The following is a 15,984-nucleotide window of genomic DNA, read 5'->3' on the forward strand; positions in this document are numbered from 1 at the left end:
ACCCTATCTACTGTATTCATCTTAATAACTTGTATAAGTTCGTCCCTCATCCTCCTATGCTGCAGCGAAAAATGTCCCAGCCTATTCAGTCTTTCTTTATAGCTGAAGCTTTTCATACCCAGCAACATCCTTGTAAATCTCTTCTCAGCCCCTCCAACTTGATAATATCCTTGTGATAACTGGACAACCAGAACTGGACACAGCACTCCAGAAGAGGTCTTACCACTGTCCTGTACAACCTCAACATGACATCCGAACTCCTATACTCAAAGGACTGAGTAATGAAGGCTAGCATGCCAAATGCCTTTTTAACCACCCTATTTGTGATGCAAACTTCAAAGAATAATGTACCTGAACCCTTGTGTGTCATAGAGCAAATGAACCTAAGGCCCTACCATTAATTGTATAAGCCCAACATTTGTTTGTTGTACCAAAATGTAAAACTTTGCAATTATCCAGATTGAACACTATCTGCCATTTTTCAGTCCATTGATCCATTTTTCAAGATCCCTTTGTAAACTTGGAAAATCTTCTTCACTGCCTACCGTACCACCAATTTTGGTGTTGTCCACAAACTTACTAACCATGCCTTCTATAATCCAAATCATTAGTATAAATGACAAATAAAAGAGGACCCAGAACCAATCCTGATTTCCTCTTTCATTCTTGGAAATTTGTAAACACTTGCCAAGAGCTTACCACTTGAATATGATGAATATGCAGTCTATTATAGTAGAACTCTTTCATTGTCCCAAAGGTCTGTTCCAATAGTGATCATTTATCATTTTTTGCTGGACTGCACTGCAGCAGGGCTAATTGAAGTGCCAATATTGGATCATCCATGGTTGGGTCCCCTGAAATGTCTGGAACAGAAAGTCCAATGAGGTCCATAAATGAAGAATAGGTTATGTATTTTGATACAATTTTACTTTCCATTAGAAGTATTCCCATTTCAGTTTTTATTACATTACAACAAAAAGTATCCATACTTAAGAACAAAAATGAAATAACTGCAGATGTCGAAAACTTGAAACGGAAGGAATAGTGAAAGCCCTGAGCAGGCCAAACAGCATTTGTGAAGAGAACAAGAGCAGTTAACATTTTAGTTGTCGACTTTGTCAGTGCAAATAAATCAAATATGACCCATATTTTACTGTAAACAGGCACTGATTTTAAGTTGAATTTACCTATTTCATCTCAATTGTATTAAGCTTTCTAATGGTAGAAAATGGATAAGTCCGATCTGATTCTACAGGCAGGCAACTGTGCATCTCCTTAACCAGGAGGTTGTGCAGTAAACAGTGCACTGAGAAAGGTAGATAAAAAATGGAAAAGAATGATTGGCTTAGACAGAGAAAATGAGAAGAAAGAAAAAGTTTATCAGTACTTGTAAGTTTACTGTTTCTTTTTAAAAGAAAAATCAATTAAACCCTGAAGGAGACTCCATGTGTGTAATCAAGGAATGTGGGAAAGGACAGGAAAGTAAAGTTTGATTAACCATAGTAGTGCATGGTGAAGCAGACTAAAGGTGCTATATAGTATGCTCCTGCCCCTACTTCCCATGTTTGTATATTCTAATAATTCAGTAATAGTGGGAGTGGTTAGTAGGGAATAGTGGGGAGTAGGCTATAACGCTGATGAATTGAGAGCTGGAGTATGAGTTTGCTGCAAGACCAAAATGTTTCTTGGAGGATCCTTTTGAGTAAAAGGTTTATTTGACACAAAAGGCTTCATACAAATTATATCTGTTGAAAGGACTGTACTTCAGACATGCAGTTTGTGGGTCAAGCAGAGAAGTTGAGTAGCCACTGAATGGCAGTCGAGTAGCTGATGGCATCTACTGAGCTGATGGGTGATGAGAGGCAGTCTTATTTTGGAGGCACACTATCGGGCAACAAGGTGAGTAGTTGCAGAAGATAGGTGAGAGAGTTAGTGGGGGACAGAGCGTTTTATGGCTAAGGTGGTTTATTATGATGACCTTCTGCACTGAAAGTGAGTTGTAGGAAATGGTTAGTCTGCATGATGGACTGAACTCAGGGCAATAATTTTTTTACTGCTGTCAAATGCATTAGCTTACCTTATTTTATTTATTGATATCAAGCACATATGCTGACTTAATGATTTAGGTTACTAGAATTACAAAGAATGCAAAACCAAAGGTTGTTCTGTTGTTGCCTGAACTCCAATTGTACCTTTGTAATTACAGTACTAATTTTTATGGTACAACTTAACACGTTGTTTTGACAGATATCATTTTATGAAGTATAAAAGTTTGATTCTATTATATTGCTGCTTGCCTGTATGGCATTTAACTGTTGATGCTACTTTAAATGTTGTTTTTCATGGAATGTAATGTAGGAGATTCTGATGCATTCAAAATGGAATGTGCTATTCTACTAAGTGGGTTCAATATACAACAGATATTAAAATAACATTTTAAGCAAATTTTCCTATTATTTTTGAAATATTGGAATTTACCACACATTCTTTGCAATTGTGCCAAGATCTTAGACATTTAACTTGAGATTTGTGGGTGATAAAACTTTCAGTACATTTTGGAAAAGTTGACCGAACCAAAATAATTTAGATAACACCTCCCAGTGAAAATCTGGATTTCTTTACAGTTCTTTATTGTGCTGCTATGTACTTAAGTGCTTGCAAACAGAATGCTGTTGTTTGTGTCTTACCTCGTGACGGATAAGCTGCTTTTATGTGATATAAGGAAGAGGTTTATTATATCTGAGAGCTGCTTGGAAATGAGGCCGTGATTTTCTGTGCAGCTCAATTTATAGCAAATCTGCTGTGCAATCTGCTCACATTTCATGTAGAGAAACGAATAACAAATCTTCAATTTTTATGCTCATGAAAATGATGGACAGTATTTAACAGTCACTGTTGGCTGTAGCTTTCAAAAAATTACAAATGTAGCAAGCTTAAACTGTGATTATTTGTCTTACTATCATTGTTGATACTAATTAAATTTTGGAGCTTCAATTAGTTGACGTCAAAGCTGTGACTGTCTTAACTTTATTTTTCTGTTTAATAAAAAAAACTTAGTTTGCAAACTTGATAAAATTAAGTTAGCGTAAATGTAATTTGAAAATGCTGAATTAATACAAATTCAGGAAATAAAATCTGTTAGATTGTGTTCTTCAGATATATACAAAAAGGCTCCATTATTCTTCCCAGCTAATCTCTGTTTTAATTTTAATGCTGACTATTCCCTCTGCAGGCATTCTTTGCTTGAAATTATTGACTCATTGAGATGCAGCTTCATGGAAACAAGTTGCTGTCACTTAATTTGCCAACGTGATCATTGTTTGTTTGAACTTTGGCATTGAGCATTGGCAAGCTTGTTCATTCTTCTGGGTCATCATTGAATGTTCATATGTGCTTACTTTGCACAGGACCTATTCTAGATATTTTCTAATAAGCTTATTCAGAAATGTCATTATATACCTCTGGAGCAGATGAGACCTGAACCAGGCCTCATAGCTCAGAGGTGGGGGCACTGCCACTGCGCCACAGGACGCACATTAACTCCTTGCACACTATGGAATAAAATTCTACTGGCTTACTCTTGGAGTTGCCAATGCTCACCAAAAAATTCTGTTGTGGGTAAAAGTACATCTGTGCAAAGCTTGTGTAACAGGGGTCAGTATGGATTAAAATTCCTTCGGTGGTCACATTTACTGTAACAAACCATATGACCTGGAAATTTGCATTTGACTGTGAAACTCAGAAAAGTAGGCGTAATGATTTTTGTATGTCTGGGAATAATGTATCAAGCCTAAGAATATAATTCATATACTGGGTTTATGCCTAATAAGAAAACAGTGAGAATATATCTGCACTTGATATTAAATTTGTTCTATTGTGTGGCTTTTTTTTCTTTAAAGACTTCAAATTGTGTAACTTTTCTCTCCACATATGTGTACGTGGGTTGGGGTCCCTCTATGCCTACCTCTCCCTTTCATTTTTCCAGTACTGGCTGCCTGTTTGTTGCCTTTCTTGCAGACTTCAGGGTTTTAAAACCAATGCCCTATGTGATTTATTCATTATTTTGTAATTTGTTTTTCAAAATGGGTTTTGTCTCCTGTAATTTCTTTAAATTAACGTATGGAGATTAAGTGGATATTTTATGATGATAAAAAAGATTACAAGCATGGACTAATTTTAAACGGTGAGAAAATTCATAAAGCCAAAGTACAAAGGGATCTGGAAGTGCTAGTCAAGGATTCTCTAAAGGTAAACATGCAGGTTGAATCCGTGATTAAGAAAGCGAATGCAATGTTGTCATTTATCTCAAGACGGTTGGAATATAAAAGCAGCGATGTGCTACTGAGACTTTATAAAGCTCTGGTTAGGCCCCATTATGAGTACTATGTCCAGTTTGGGCCCCACACCTCAGGAGGGACATACTGGCACTGGAGTGTGTCCAGCGGAGATTCACACGGATGATCCCTGGAATGGTAGGTCTAACATACGAGGAACGGCTGAGGATCCTGGGATTGTACTCATTGGAGTTTAGACGGTTAAGGGGAGATCTAATGGAAACTTACAAGATAATACATGGCTTGGAAAGGGTGGACGCTAAGAAATTGTTTCCGTTAGGCGGGGAGACTAGGACCCGTGGGCACAGCATTAAGATTAAAGGGTGTCAATTCAGAACAGAAATGCGGAGACATTTCTTCAGCCAGAGAGTGGTGGGCCTGTGGAATTCATTGCCGCGGAGTACAGTGGAGGCCAGGACGCTAAATGTATTCAGGGCAGAGATTGATAAATTCTTGATGTTACAAGGAATTAAGGGCTATGGGGAGAATGCGGGTAAGTGGAGTTGAAATGCCCATCAGCCATGATTAAATGGCGGAGTGGACTCGATGGGCCAAATGGCCTTACTTCCACTCCTATGTCTTATGGTCTTATACAATGCAGACAATATCTTAAACTAAGTCATAAGGGTAACCTGTTAGTGTGCTCCCAAAACCACCTTGTCAGCTGGGGCAGTTTTGGCTGTGTCTGCTATTTGTCTAATGACCCACCTGAAGGATACCCACGTGAGCACTTCAGGAGAAGAAAAGATCAAGTTTGATTCTTATATTTATTTCACTTGTTCCAACCACCCGTTCCCTAACCAGTAGTGAATACCCTGTCAACCCTCACTTTGAGCTTGAATTGTGAGCATGAATCATATAATTTAAATATGGCAGGTTATATTGGTATGACACCATGATTTATATTTCAGTAAGTGTCACAATTGCCTTTGGTAGAAAGAGAACATTTGCAAAGATATTACTCATTCATAAACAAAATCATTTACCCTGCTAATTTAAAAAGCTCATCTTTGGCATGTGAAAAGATGCCTGTTTCTATCTAAATGCATTGTTCAAGAGGCGCTATTTGCAGGAGGCAGTGATGTAGTGGTAATGTCACTGGACTGGACATCCAGAACCCCAGGTTAATGTTGTGAAGACATGGGTTTGGGTCCCACAGTAGCAGGTGATAAAATTGAAATTCAATATAATCTTGAATTAAAATCTGGCCCCATCTAATCCAGTAATGTCTTTTAGGGCAAGAAATCTTCCATTCTTACCTGGTCCAGTTTATATGTAATTCCAGACCTACAGCAAAGTGATTGACTCTTAACTGCCCTCTGAAGTAGCCTAGCAAGCACCAAGTTGTATCATACTTTTGAGAATCTAAACAAAGGAAAGAAACCAGACAGACTATCCAGCATCAACCTAGGTGTGCCAGCAAATACAGCTGGTTGACCTGCAAAGTCTTCCTTCATTTCATATGGGAGCTGGTGGTAAAATTGGAAGAGCTATTCCGCAGACTAATCAGAGCAACCGCCTGACACAGTCATACTCGTGGAACCAATACTATTCTATTCCTGGATATGCTCTGTCCCATTGGCCGGACAGACTTACAGAGGTGATGGCAAAATGATATGCAATCAGGGAGGAGTTACCCTGGAAGTCCTCAACATTGCCTCCAGGCCCCATAAAGTCTGATGGCATCATTGAAACATGGACAAATAATTCCACTGATTACCATCACCTCCCCTAAACTGATGAATTAGAACTCCTCCATGGTGCATGCCACTTGGAGAAAGTGGCAAGAGCACAGAAATGAGTTCTGAGCTTCACTGTTCATCCTTAAGAGTGACTCGGTATCACTGTGTTTGACCAAGCTGGCCAAATCCTAAAGTACATAACTACTAAAGTGGGTCTGTGGCAGGTGGCAAGGGAATGAGCAAAATGGGAAAATCTTCCCACCAGTCTGTTTGTTGAAGATATGTCTGTTCATGACAGTATCATTTGGAGTAACCACTGCATAGTGGAAACCAAATCCTGTCTTCACAATGAGGATGCCCTCAATCATGTTGTGTAGCTGTATTATTGTGCTAAATGGAATAGATTTGGTACAGATTGAGCAACTCAAACTAGGTATCCTTGTGGGCCTATGGAATATCAGAAGCAGCAGACTTGCCTTCAATTTTATGGCCTGGCATGTGCCCCCATTTTATAATATCACCAAACCAGGAGATTAACCTGGTTTAATGATGAGTGGCAGGAGGGCTTGGCAGAAGGAACATTAGGCATATTGAAATATGAGATTCCCAGCTGGTGAGGTTACCGCATAGCAAAGTGCAGTTGACTAAGCTAAATGATTCATAACAAACGGATCTGATTTTATCTCTGGAGACCTGCTGCATCCAGTTGTGAATGGTGTGTATTAAGCACTTTATTGAAGGAGGAAGCTCCTCAAATATTCTAATGATTTGGAGATGCTGGTGTTGGACTGGGGTGTACAAAGTTAAAAATCGCACAACACCAGGTTATAGTCCAACAGGTTTAATTGGAAGCACACTAGCTTTCGGAGCATCACTCCTTTATCAGATGGTAGTGGAGGGTGTGTTAGGATTGAGCCCTCCACTACCACCAAATATTCTAAGGTTCTGATGCAGAGCCCAGCACTTTAGACAAGGCTGAGGCATTTGCATCCATCTTCAGTTAACTGCCTCCTCCTGAGGTCTGCAACATCACATTTCAGCAATAGTACTGTAGACTTGTGCTCTGGAACTAGGGCACATCACTAGTGCTTTCTACATGAATTCACCCCAGCCAATTACTGCCCTATCAGTTTACTTTGGTCACCAGGAAAGTGACCTGGAAGGAATCATCAATAGTTTTATTATCAAATGGTACTTGCAAAGGGATAATTTGCTCACTGATGGTCGGGTTGGGCGATTCAGGTCCTTGGTTTAAACATGGGCAAAAGAGCTAGAGCTGAACTCCAGTGGGAAGCTGAAAATGACTTAAAAATTGGGATCTGGACTACATGGAAGAACAAGGGTGCCAATTGCATGGGAACATCACCTACAAGTTCCTCTCCAATCTACTTACCATCCTGATTTGAAACTATATCGTTGTTCCTTCCCTGCCACCAAGTCAAAATTGTATAATTCCCTTTCTAACAACAATGTGGATGGCTCTACACCCCAAGGATTGTGGCAGTTCAAGAAAGCAGCTCAATCCTACCTTGTACAAGGCAAACTAATATAAATGCTGATCTAACTAACAAAATTCATCTCCCATGAAAAAATTTAAAAATTCTTACGTTTCTTGTAAACCTATCCTGAATATAGCAAAATAATGGAATTGTTTTCCTCCCAGATTTCTTGGTTGAGAAGACAAAATAAAAGTTAAATGCATGTTTACCTTTTGAATTTCACACAGAATACTGCTCAAGTTCTCCATGCTTTATCTAACTTTCATTCTTGATAATTGAACTTTGTTAAATGTCCAAAGCGATTACATGTTGGGCTAAATTCAATTTGGAGATCAGTACAGCAATAGGAACTGTTTTTGAAATATGTGGGTTCTTTTCTGTTTGTTACATACAATTCAAGAATATCTCTTTTTATATTAAATTGTCTAGCATCAATTCAAATGTTCAGGGACATACAATTGCTCTGGGTCCTGTGATCAGTAAGGTGAAAAATCTTCCAGGATTCCTCCTCCTAATTGTTATCCAGTTATATTTCTACATGTGGACTCATTAGGTGAAGCCAGGATTACACTGAATTACAGACAAAAATAGAAATTGCTGGAAAGTGTTGGGATTGAGTAATCCAAGATGGAGGATGGGAAAAAATGGTGGCTGTAAGAGCTGCTCGTTTTTGAGGTATTTTCAGCGTTGGAGGTCATTCTAGGAGCAGTAACTGCTGTTTTATAAGCTATTGCATTGTTTTAGAACTTTGGGGGAGGGGGGGGAAGAGAAAAGATCAAAACAACAGCACTTTAAAAAGAAAGAAGAAAGACAAAGGCAGAGACCACATGGTCTAATTTGGTGTACAACAGGTTATAAAGATGAATGGCCTAATTTTGTTCCTATATTCTTCAAGTCTAATTATGAATTTTACAAATGTTTTTTGTTTTTCTCTACAGAATCGTACAGTAAAAAAGCATGCTTGGCCGAGGTGAGCTTTTACAACTACCCTAAACATTTCTTGCAGATAATTGTAATGTTTGTTACTTGGCACAAAATTATAATTAATGTATTTAATGTCTTACATTCTTTTCAAGATGCCCTCTTCTTCTGGAAATATCGATGCACCGACAAGCAGAAAAATTGGACACAGAGGAGTAGATGCTTCTGGAGAAACTACATACAAAAAAGTATTCAGTCATTGCATTGCTTATAAATGTAGTCAAAATAAAATAGGGATTCCCAGTCAGAGTTTATACTTGTGTTTTAATTCTCATGTCATAAACAAATAGAGCTTAATATGTTGAATGCTGTCATAGCTGTGAATTATCAGCAATAATTTATCATCATAAAAAGAGTATTATAAGAAGGAAAATGATTAGCTCCTTGCTGCCTTTCAAATCTGAACACCCTAAAAATCTAGTTAGTGGTTTAAGCAGTGAGGATAGAACAAAGATTAAAGGTCAAGTCTGAAACAAAAATGCTGTATATGTGTCAAGTCAAACCATATCTGAAAAAAGGAGAGCAATTAATATTTTAATGAAGTCCTTTATCAAAACTCAGTCTGAATTTTAATCTCAAATGTTAACCTGCATTAATGTTGAATATTTAATGATCTATATATGTATTTCTTTCTGGCCAGCCTTTTTTCCTGACAGAAATTGTCTTAAGTAATTTTAACCATGCAAGTCATTCCAAGGTACAACAATTATGTTCTAGAACTTTTCCTTGTGTTATTTTAGTTATTTTCTGTAGTGACAAGGTCAAAAAGGTTCACTGAATACAATTACTTAACAATGATTTCATGATATTATGGAATAGAGATTGTGCTGAGAACCTTGATGTTCAGTAGCCACGCCAATACAAGAGTCGGGATCTTTTGTGTAAGGTAGTCTAAATTTAATTGGGCATTTCTGCTTTTTAGATGTATAGATCCATTTGCAAGTTGATAGATTTTGTGCAATGAATTCACTGTCTGCCAACAACGCCCCTCCCAAAAACTCTTCAAACTCTGCAAGTGCCATCTTTTGCTGAGGCACAAACCTGCAACTTTTGTGCTGTGAAATGAATGTGTTTATTGTTTTAAGTTGTGCGTTGAGTAACTAATTAAAATAAGTTCTGTAAATGTTGAACTCCAAATATCAGATGTTTTGTTTGGTTGCCAGGAGGTACAGTAATTAAATTTGATTCAACGTTTGATTCATGTGCTTGATTTCTACCCTTAAAATATCATCAAAATGTTTGAAATATTGCTGAGACACCAATTTGGAGCTGCCGTCTTTATCAGCTTGGTACATTATTTCCTGCCTGCTAGTCTCATTACATAATCTAAATAAGTTTCTGGGGTCAAGGCCATCAAATGCTTGAGCTTGACCTTGCCTTCAAAGAGAAATGTTAATGACTCGAACAAGATAATTATGGAACGTCCTGTTTATAAACAAAAATCTAGGGCCAGTATGACTTACCAATGGAAATTTTCTTTTGTCGGTACTTTAGTATAAAGAAGATATGTTCAGTTGAGAAATTTTGTAGAAACTGATCAACTTTCTGGGAATACTGTCTGCCATGTATTTATGTCTGGTAAAGTTCTTAAAGCAAGAAAATCACATTTCTTTTTAAGCTTTTTATGTATTTGTTGAACTTCCTCAAAACCTAGACAAGCTTCAGGGCAGGAAGTGAACAGAACATCATTTTTTCTCTATATTGATAAAGGTTAAGCCAACACATCATTCTAAAATACGTTTCAGACAACCTCATCCACTCTTAAAGGAGCCATTCAACTGGGTATTGGATACACAGTGGGAAACCTCAGTTCAAAACCTGAAAGAGATGTACTGATGCAAGATTTCTATGTCGTTGAAAGCATATTCTTCCCTAGGTAAGTTAGTCTTTATTGCAAGTCCCCTTTTCACCACAGATAACTGACTAAAGCAAGTTAGTGTTCTCATGCTTTTTTAAATTGTTAATTTCTATTGTTTTAATTGCTAAGCATTTTGACCACTGAAATCTAATCAGAGGTAAGGCCAAGTCACTATTGGAAATGTGCCATTTTGTGCATAGCAAAACTCTACAGACATCAAATGAAATGAATGATAGGTTTAATCTGTACTAACGGTTGGGAGAACAATATACCCAGAACAAAAAGAGAAACTCATGTTATTCTTCAAATAGATCTTTCAATTCCACCTTGGCAGTGTCTTGGCTAAATGTTTGATCTGGAAGACTGCCTTGGTAGTGTATGGAATCCATTGTGATCATGTAATGATGTGCTCAAGTTTTTAATTTGGCTCAAACCTATAATTGTCTGAGTCTGAGGTGACCCTGCTTTGAATGAATCAGACTGATATCTGATGCAGGAATGGTTCACCTTTCTTGTGATAAAAGATTATTTGTTTCCGTGTCTCACTTTTGTGCAAGACATTGCTGTTAATAATTTGATTATAGCATTTGTCTAAATGTTGTCTCCCGTTTAAGGTAATTCATTGGTTTCAAGTGCTTTTGGACTTTGAGAGGTTTACCACTTAATCACAATTGTCTTCTGTGATTAATGTATTTAATTTTGCCAGTTAATGTGTTAATGCATGATCACAGAAGTTGGGGAAAATAAAACTGGATATCAAATAAGGGGCTTTGTTCAGTACTTTTCTTTCAAATACCACTTACACTTCCTCTTGTTTCTTCAACTTAACAATTTGTTTACCTGATTACTCCCACTTAGTTGATACCTGAAAGGACTGGCAGTAAAAAAAATAAAGGAGACTTGTCACTCCACATACAGTAGCACTTGACACTTAATTTTGGTGGATGGGCAGGTATTATCCACTGACACACACACACTCAATTGACGGAACTGGTCCTCACCTTCAACATCTCCTTTGAATCCTCCCACTTCCTTCAGATCAAAAGGTTAGCCATGAGCAACCACAATTGCCCTAGTTATGCTTGTCCCTTATGGTGCGTGAAACAGTCCATCTTCTGCAGTTACACTAGCACCATCACCCACCTTTTCCTCCACTACATTGATGACTGTATTGGCGCCACCTCATGCTTCCACAAGGAGGTTGAACAGTTCACCAACTTTACTACACCTTCCACCCTGATCTCAAGTTCATCTGGATCACCTCAGACTCGTCCATCCCCATCCTGGACCTCTCCATCTCTGGTGACCAACTCAACACAGACATCTATTTCAAATCTGCTGACTGCCATGGCTACCTCGACTACACCTCCTCCCATCACCCTCCTGTAAAGACATGATCCCTTACTCCCAATTCCTTCTCCTCCACCATATCTGCTCCCAGGAGGAGCATTTCCATTCCAGGACATCCCAGATGGCCTCCTATTTCAAGAACCGCAATTTCCCTTCCCACGTGGTCAACAATGCTCTCCAGCGTATCTCCTTCTCTTCCGCCATTGAACCCCACCCCTCCAACCACAACAAGGATAGAACCTCTGTGGTTCTCACCTTCCACCCTACTAATTTTAGGATATAACTCATTATTCTCCTCCATTTCTGCCACCTATGTTCAGACCCCACAGCAGAGATATATTTCCTTCCTCACTCCTATCTGTGTTCCAGAGAGACCATTCCCTCCGTGCCTCCCTCATTAGATCCATGCCCCCCACCAACCCACCCTCCACAGCAGGCATCTTTGCTTGCTTCTGCAAGAGGTGTAAAACCTGCACCCGCACCTCACCATTCGCCTCCGACCAAGGCCCCAAAGGATCTTCTCACATCCGGCAGAGATTTTCATGCACATCCAAAAACCTCATCTACTGTGTCCGTTGCTCTCTGTGGTCTCCTCTACATTGAGGAGACAGGACGCCAATTCGAGGAATGTTTCGGGGAAAATCTCTAGAGGGCACGCATTAAACGACCCCACTGCCCTATGGCTAACAACTTCAACTTCCCCTTCCACAGTGCCAAGGACATGCAAGTCCTGGGCTGCCTCCACTGCCGAACTCTATCCGCCCAATGCCTTGAGGAGAAAGAATGCCTCATCTTTCATCTTGGGACCCTCCAAGCACACAGCATCACTTCTAGTTTTCTAACCTCCCTTCCCCTCACCTCATCCCAGATCCAATCCTCCACATTGGCATTGCCCTCTTGAACTGTTCTACCTGTTCATCTTCCATCCCACCTATCCACTTCACCCTCCCTTTTGATGGATCACTATCAGCTCCAACTGCATCTACCTATTGCTTACCTAGCTACGTTCCCCCCAGCCCCATCCTCCTACTTATCTCCTAGTCCCCTTCCAATCTCCAATCCCCTCCCAACCATGCCTAGTGATGGGCTTATGTCCGAAACCTCGTCACTCCAGCTCCTTGGATGCTGCCTGACCTGCTGTACTTTTCCAGCGCCACGCTTTTCAACTCTGATCTCAGTCCTCACTTTCTCCAGGTATCATTCTATACTAGGTGACAGGGCAGAAAGTTGGGTTGGATGGATGAGATAATTTGAAGGTTACTGCATTGAGCAAAAAGCCATCTTTCACAAGAAAATGAGCTAAACAGAACAGTGAAGTGAATTTTTAAAAATTCAAGTTGTGGGTCAAACAAATCCGTATTCAACAAAAGGCATTTAATGGGAGGATAAGTAAAAATGAAATTACTTTTTTTTAAACTTTGTTAGTTTATTGAAGAATAAACTTGTACCTGTTATCAAGCTGATTCTATATCATAAGTAATATTCTTTATAGAAATGTTTTTGAGACCTATTACTTTTGGAATCCATTGTGAAGGATGAGATTTCTGAATACTTGGAAGTGTATGGTTTAAAAAAAAGGGGCAAAGTCAGCATAGTTTCAAGGTGAGGCCATGCCTGACAAATGTGCTAGGATTCTGAGCAAGTAACGAGTAGGTTAGACCAAGGAGAGCCAATGAATGTTATCTACCTGGACTTCAAGAAGCCCTTTGACAAGGTGCCGCACAGGAGGCTACTGAGTAAGATAAGGACCCATGGTGTTAGAGGCAAGGTGTTAGAGGAAAGGTGCTAACATGGATAGAAACATAGCTGTCTGGCAGGAAGCAGAGAGTGGGGATAAAAGGATCTTTCTCAGAATGGTAACCAGTGACAAGTGGTGTTCTACAAGGCTCAGTTTTGGGACCACAAACTTTTGCTTCATACATTAACAATCTAGATGAAGGAACTGAGGGCATTCTGGCTACGTTTGCAAATGATACAAAGATAGGTGGAGGGACGGATAGAATTGAGGAGTGGGGAAGCTACAGAAGGATTTGAACAGGTTAGAAGAGCGAGCAAAGAAGTGGCAGATGGAGTACAAAGTGGAAAAGTGAGAGTTCACGCGCTTTGGTAGGAAGAATAGAGGGATGGGCTACTTTCTAAATGGGGAGAAAATTCAGAACTCTGAAGTTCAAAGAGAGTAGGGAGCTCTAGTCCAGGATTCTCTGAAGATAAACTTGCTATTTGAGTCAGTATTTAGGCAATTGCAATGATGGCATTTATTTTGAGAGGACGTGAATATAAAAGCAGGGATGTACTTCTGAGATCCTGTAAGGCTCTAGTCAGACCACATTTGGAGTATTGCATGCAGTTTTGGGCTCCACAGCTCAGGAAGGATGTACTGGCACTGCAGCGTGTTCAGAGGAGATTCATGAGAATGGTCCCAGGAATGAAAAGCTTAACATGTGAGGAATGTTTGAGAATTCGGGTCTACACTAGATGGAGTTGAAAAGGTGAGGTGGGATTTAATTGAAACATACAGAATACGGAATGGCCTGGGCGGAGTGGATGTTGGGAAGATGTTTCCACTGGTAGGAGAGATTAGGACCCAAGCGCACAGCCTGAGAGTAAAGAGAAAACCTTTAAAATGGAGATACAGCAAAACTACTTCAGCCAGAGAGTGGTGAATCTATTCAATTCATTGCCCCAGAAGGCTGTGGAGGCCAGGTCATTGTCTATATTTAAGACTCAGTTAGATAGGTTCTTGATTGTCAAGGGGATCAAGGGTTATCAGGAGAATGAGGTTGAGAAATTTATCAGCCATGGTTGAATAGTGGAGCAGACTTGATGAGCTGAATGGCCTAATTTTTGCTCTTTTATGTCTTGTGGAATGCTGTGTACAATTCTGGTTGCCCTTCTATAGGAATGATGTTAGACTTGAGAGAGTGCAAAAAAGATATACAAGGATGTTGCAGGAGCTGGACGATTTGAAGGGAGAAGCTGGGATTTTTTTCCCTCCCGCTTCAGAGGCTGAGGGGGTGACCTTGTAGAGCTATATAAAATCATGAGTATGGATTGGGTGAATAGCCAAGGTCTTTCTCCTGGGGTGGGGGAGTCCAAAACAAGAGGGTATAGGTTTAAGTCAGAGAGGAAAGGTGTAAAATGGACCTGAGGGGCAACTTGTTTACACAAAGGGTGGGTTATGTGTTGAACAAACTACTGGTGGAAGTGGTAAGGGCGGGTGCAATTACAATTTAAAAGGCAGTAGGTTGGATATATAAATGAGAAAGTTTGAGAGGGATACGGACCAAATGGTGGCAAATGGAACAAGGTCAGATTGGATGTGTGGTCACCATAGGTGAGTTGAATCCAAGGGTCTGTTTCTGCGTTGTATGAATCTATCTATATATGTACATAGACAGTGTACAGTTACATAACATCAGTAATAAAATAAGCCTGAATGGAATGGCTGGTGCAATTTTATCAGAAATTGCCAGAAAAACTAGGTAGGTCTGTCTGCATCTGTGGAAAGAAAGCAGAGTTAACATTTTTGGTTCAGTGACCCTTCAGAACTGATTGATTGTAACTAGGGAAAGGTTGGTATAGATGCTGAAGATGTGGTGGGGAAAGGCGGAAGGCATAAATTATATCTGGGCATGGAGCCACAAGAGAGAAAAGCAGTTGGCACACAAAGGAATGGGTAAAAGTCAGCTTGGAATGTATAGCTGATAATGGGAATCCTGAATGGCTGAAAATGGGTTGTTTCTGGCTGCAGCCTGAGTGAAAACCAGGCCTGGTATGTGTGAGTATAGGGGTAAAGGACATGCGAGAAGCTGCTCAAGTCCAAAATATTGAACTCCTCATTGAAGCCAGAAGGTAGCAGGGTTACCAAGCAGAAAATAAGGTGGTGTTCTTCCAGCTTGCACTGATCTTTGCTGGAGTACAGTAGCAAGCCTGAGACAAAGATGTTGGCCAGGGAACATGGTGGTGTGTTGAATGGCAGGCAACCAGAAACCCAGGATTTGTTTTTCCAGACAGAACATGAGTGTTCTGCAAAGTCGTTGTCCAGTCTGCGCTTCATCCCCCTAACATGGTGAGCAACGAATAAGTAGGTTGAGTGAAGTGCAGGTAAATTGCTTCTTCACCTGGAAAGTGTGTCTGGGGCCTGAATGGTGAGGATGGAGGAAGTAAATGGGCAGGTGTTGCACTTTCTGTGACTGCGTGGGAACGTGCCATGGGGGTGTGGGGAGATGTTGGGGTGGAGGAGGAGTGGACCAAGGTATCCTGGAGGGAATAGTCCCTGT

The 15,984-nt window shown here is 39.9% G+C and overlaps 1 protein-coding gene across 4 annotated transcripts in view; it reads left to right on the top strand.

Annotated features, from left to right (window-relative positions):
• pip5k1ca (phosphatidylinositol-4-phosphate 5-kinase, type I, gamma a) overlaps positions 1-15,984 on the top strand; it is a 95,915-nt gene that overhangs the window by 39,335 nt on the left and 40,596 nt on the right. For all 4 annotated transcript variants that reach the window (XM_043721007.2, XM_043721009.2, XM_043721010.2 and 1 more), the window contains exons 2-4: positions 8,454-8,485; positions 8,592-8,684; positions 10,242-10,372. In XM_043721007.2, the coding sequence (XP_043576942.2) occupies positions 8,454-8,485; positions 8,592-8,684; positions 10,242-10,372 (256 nt within the window). The remainder of the gene's footprint in view (positions 1-8,453; positions 8,486-8,591; positions 8,685-10,241; positions 10,373-15,984) is intronic.

The sequence above is a fragment of the Chiloscyllium plagiosum genome, unplaced genomic scaffold, assembly GCF_037043375.1.
Source record: "Chiloscyllium plagiosum isolate Xiang-an unplaced genomic scaffold, Cpla_swu_hap1 HiC_scaffold_28, whole genome shotgun sequence".
Classification (NCBI taxonomy): domain Eukaryota; kingdom Metazoa; phylum Chordata; class Chondrichthyes; order Orectolobiformes; family Hemiscylliidae; genus Chiloscyllium; species Chiloscyllium plagiosum.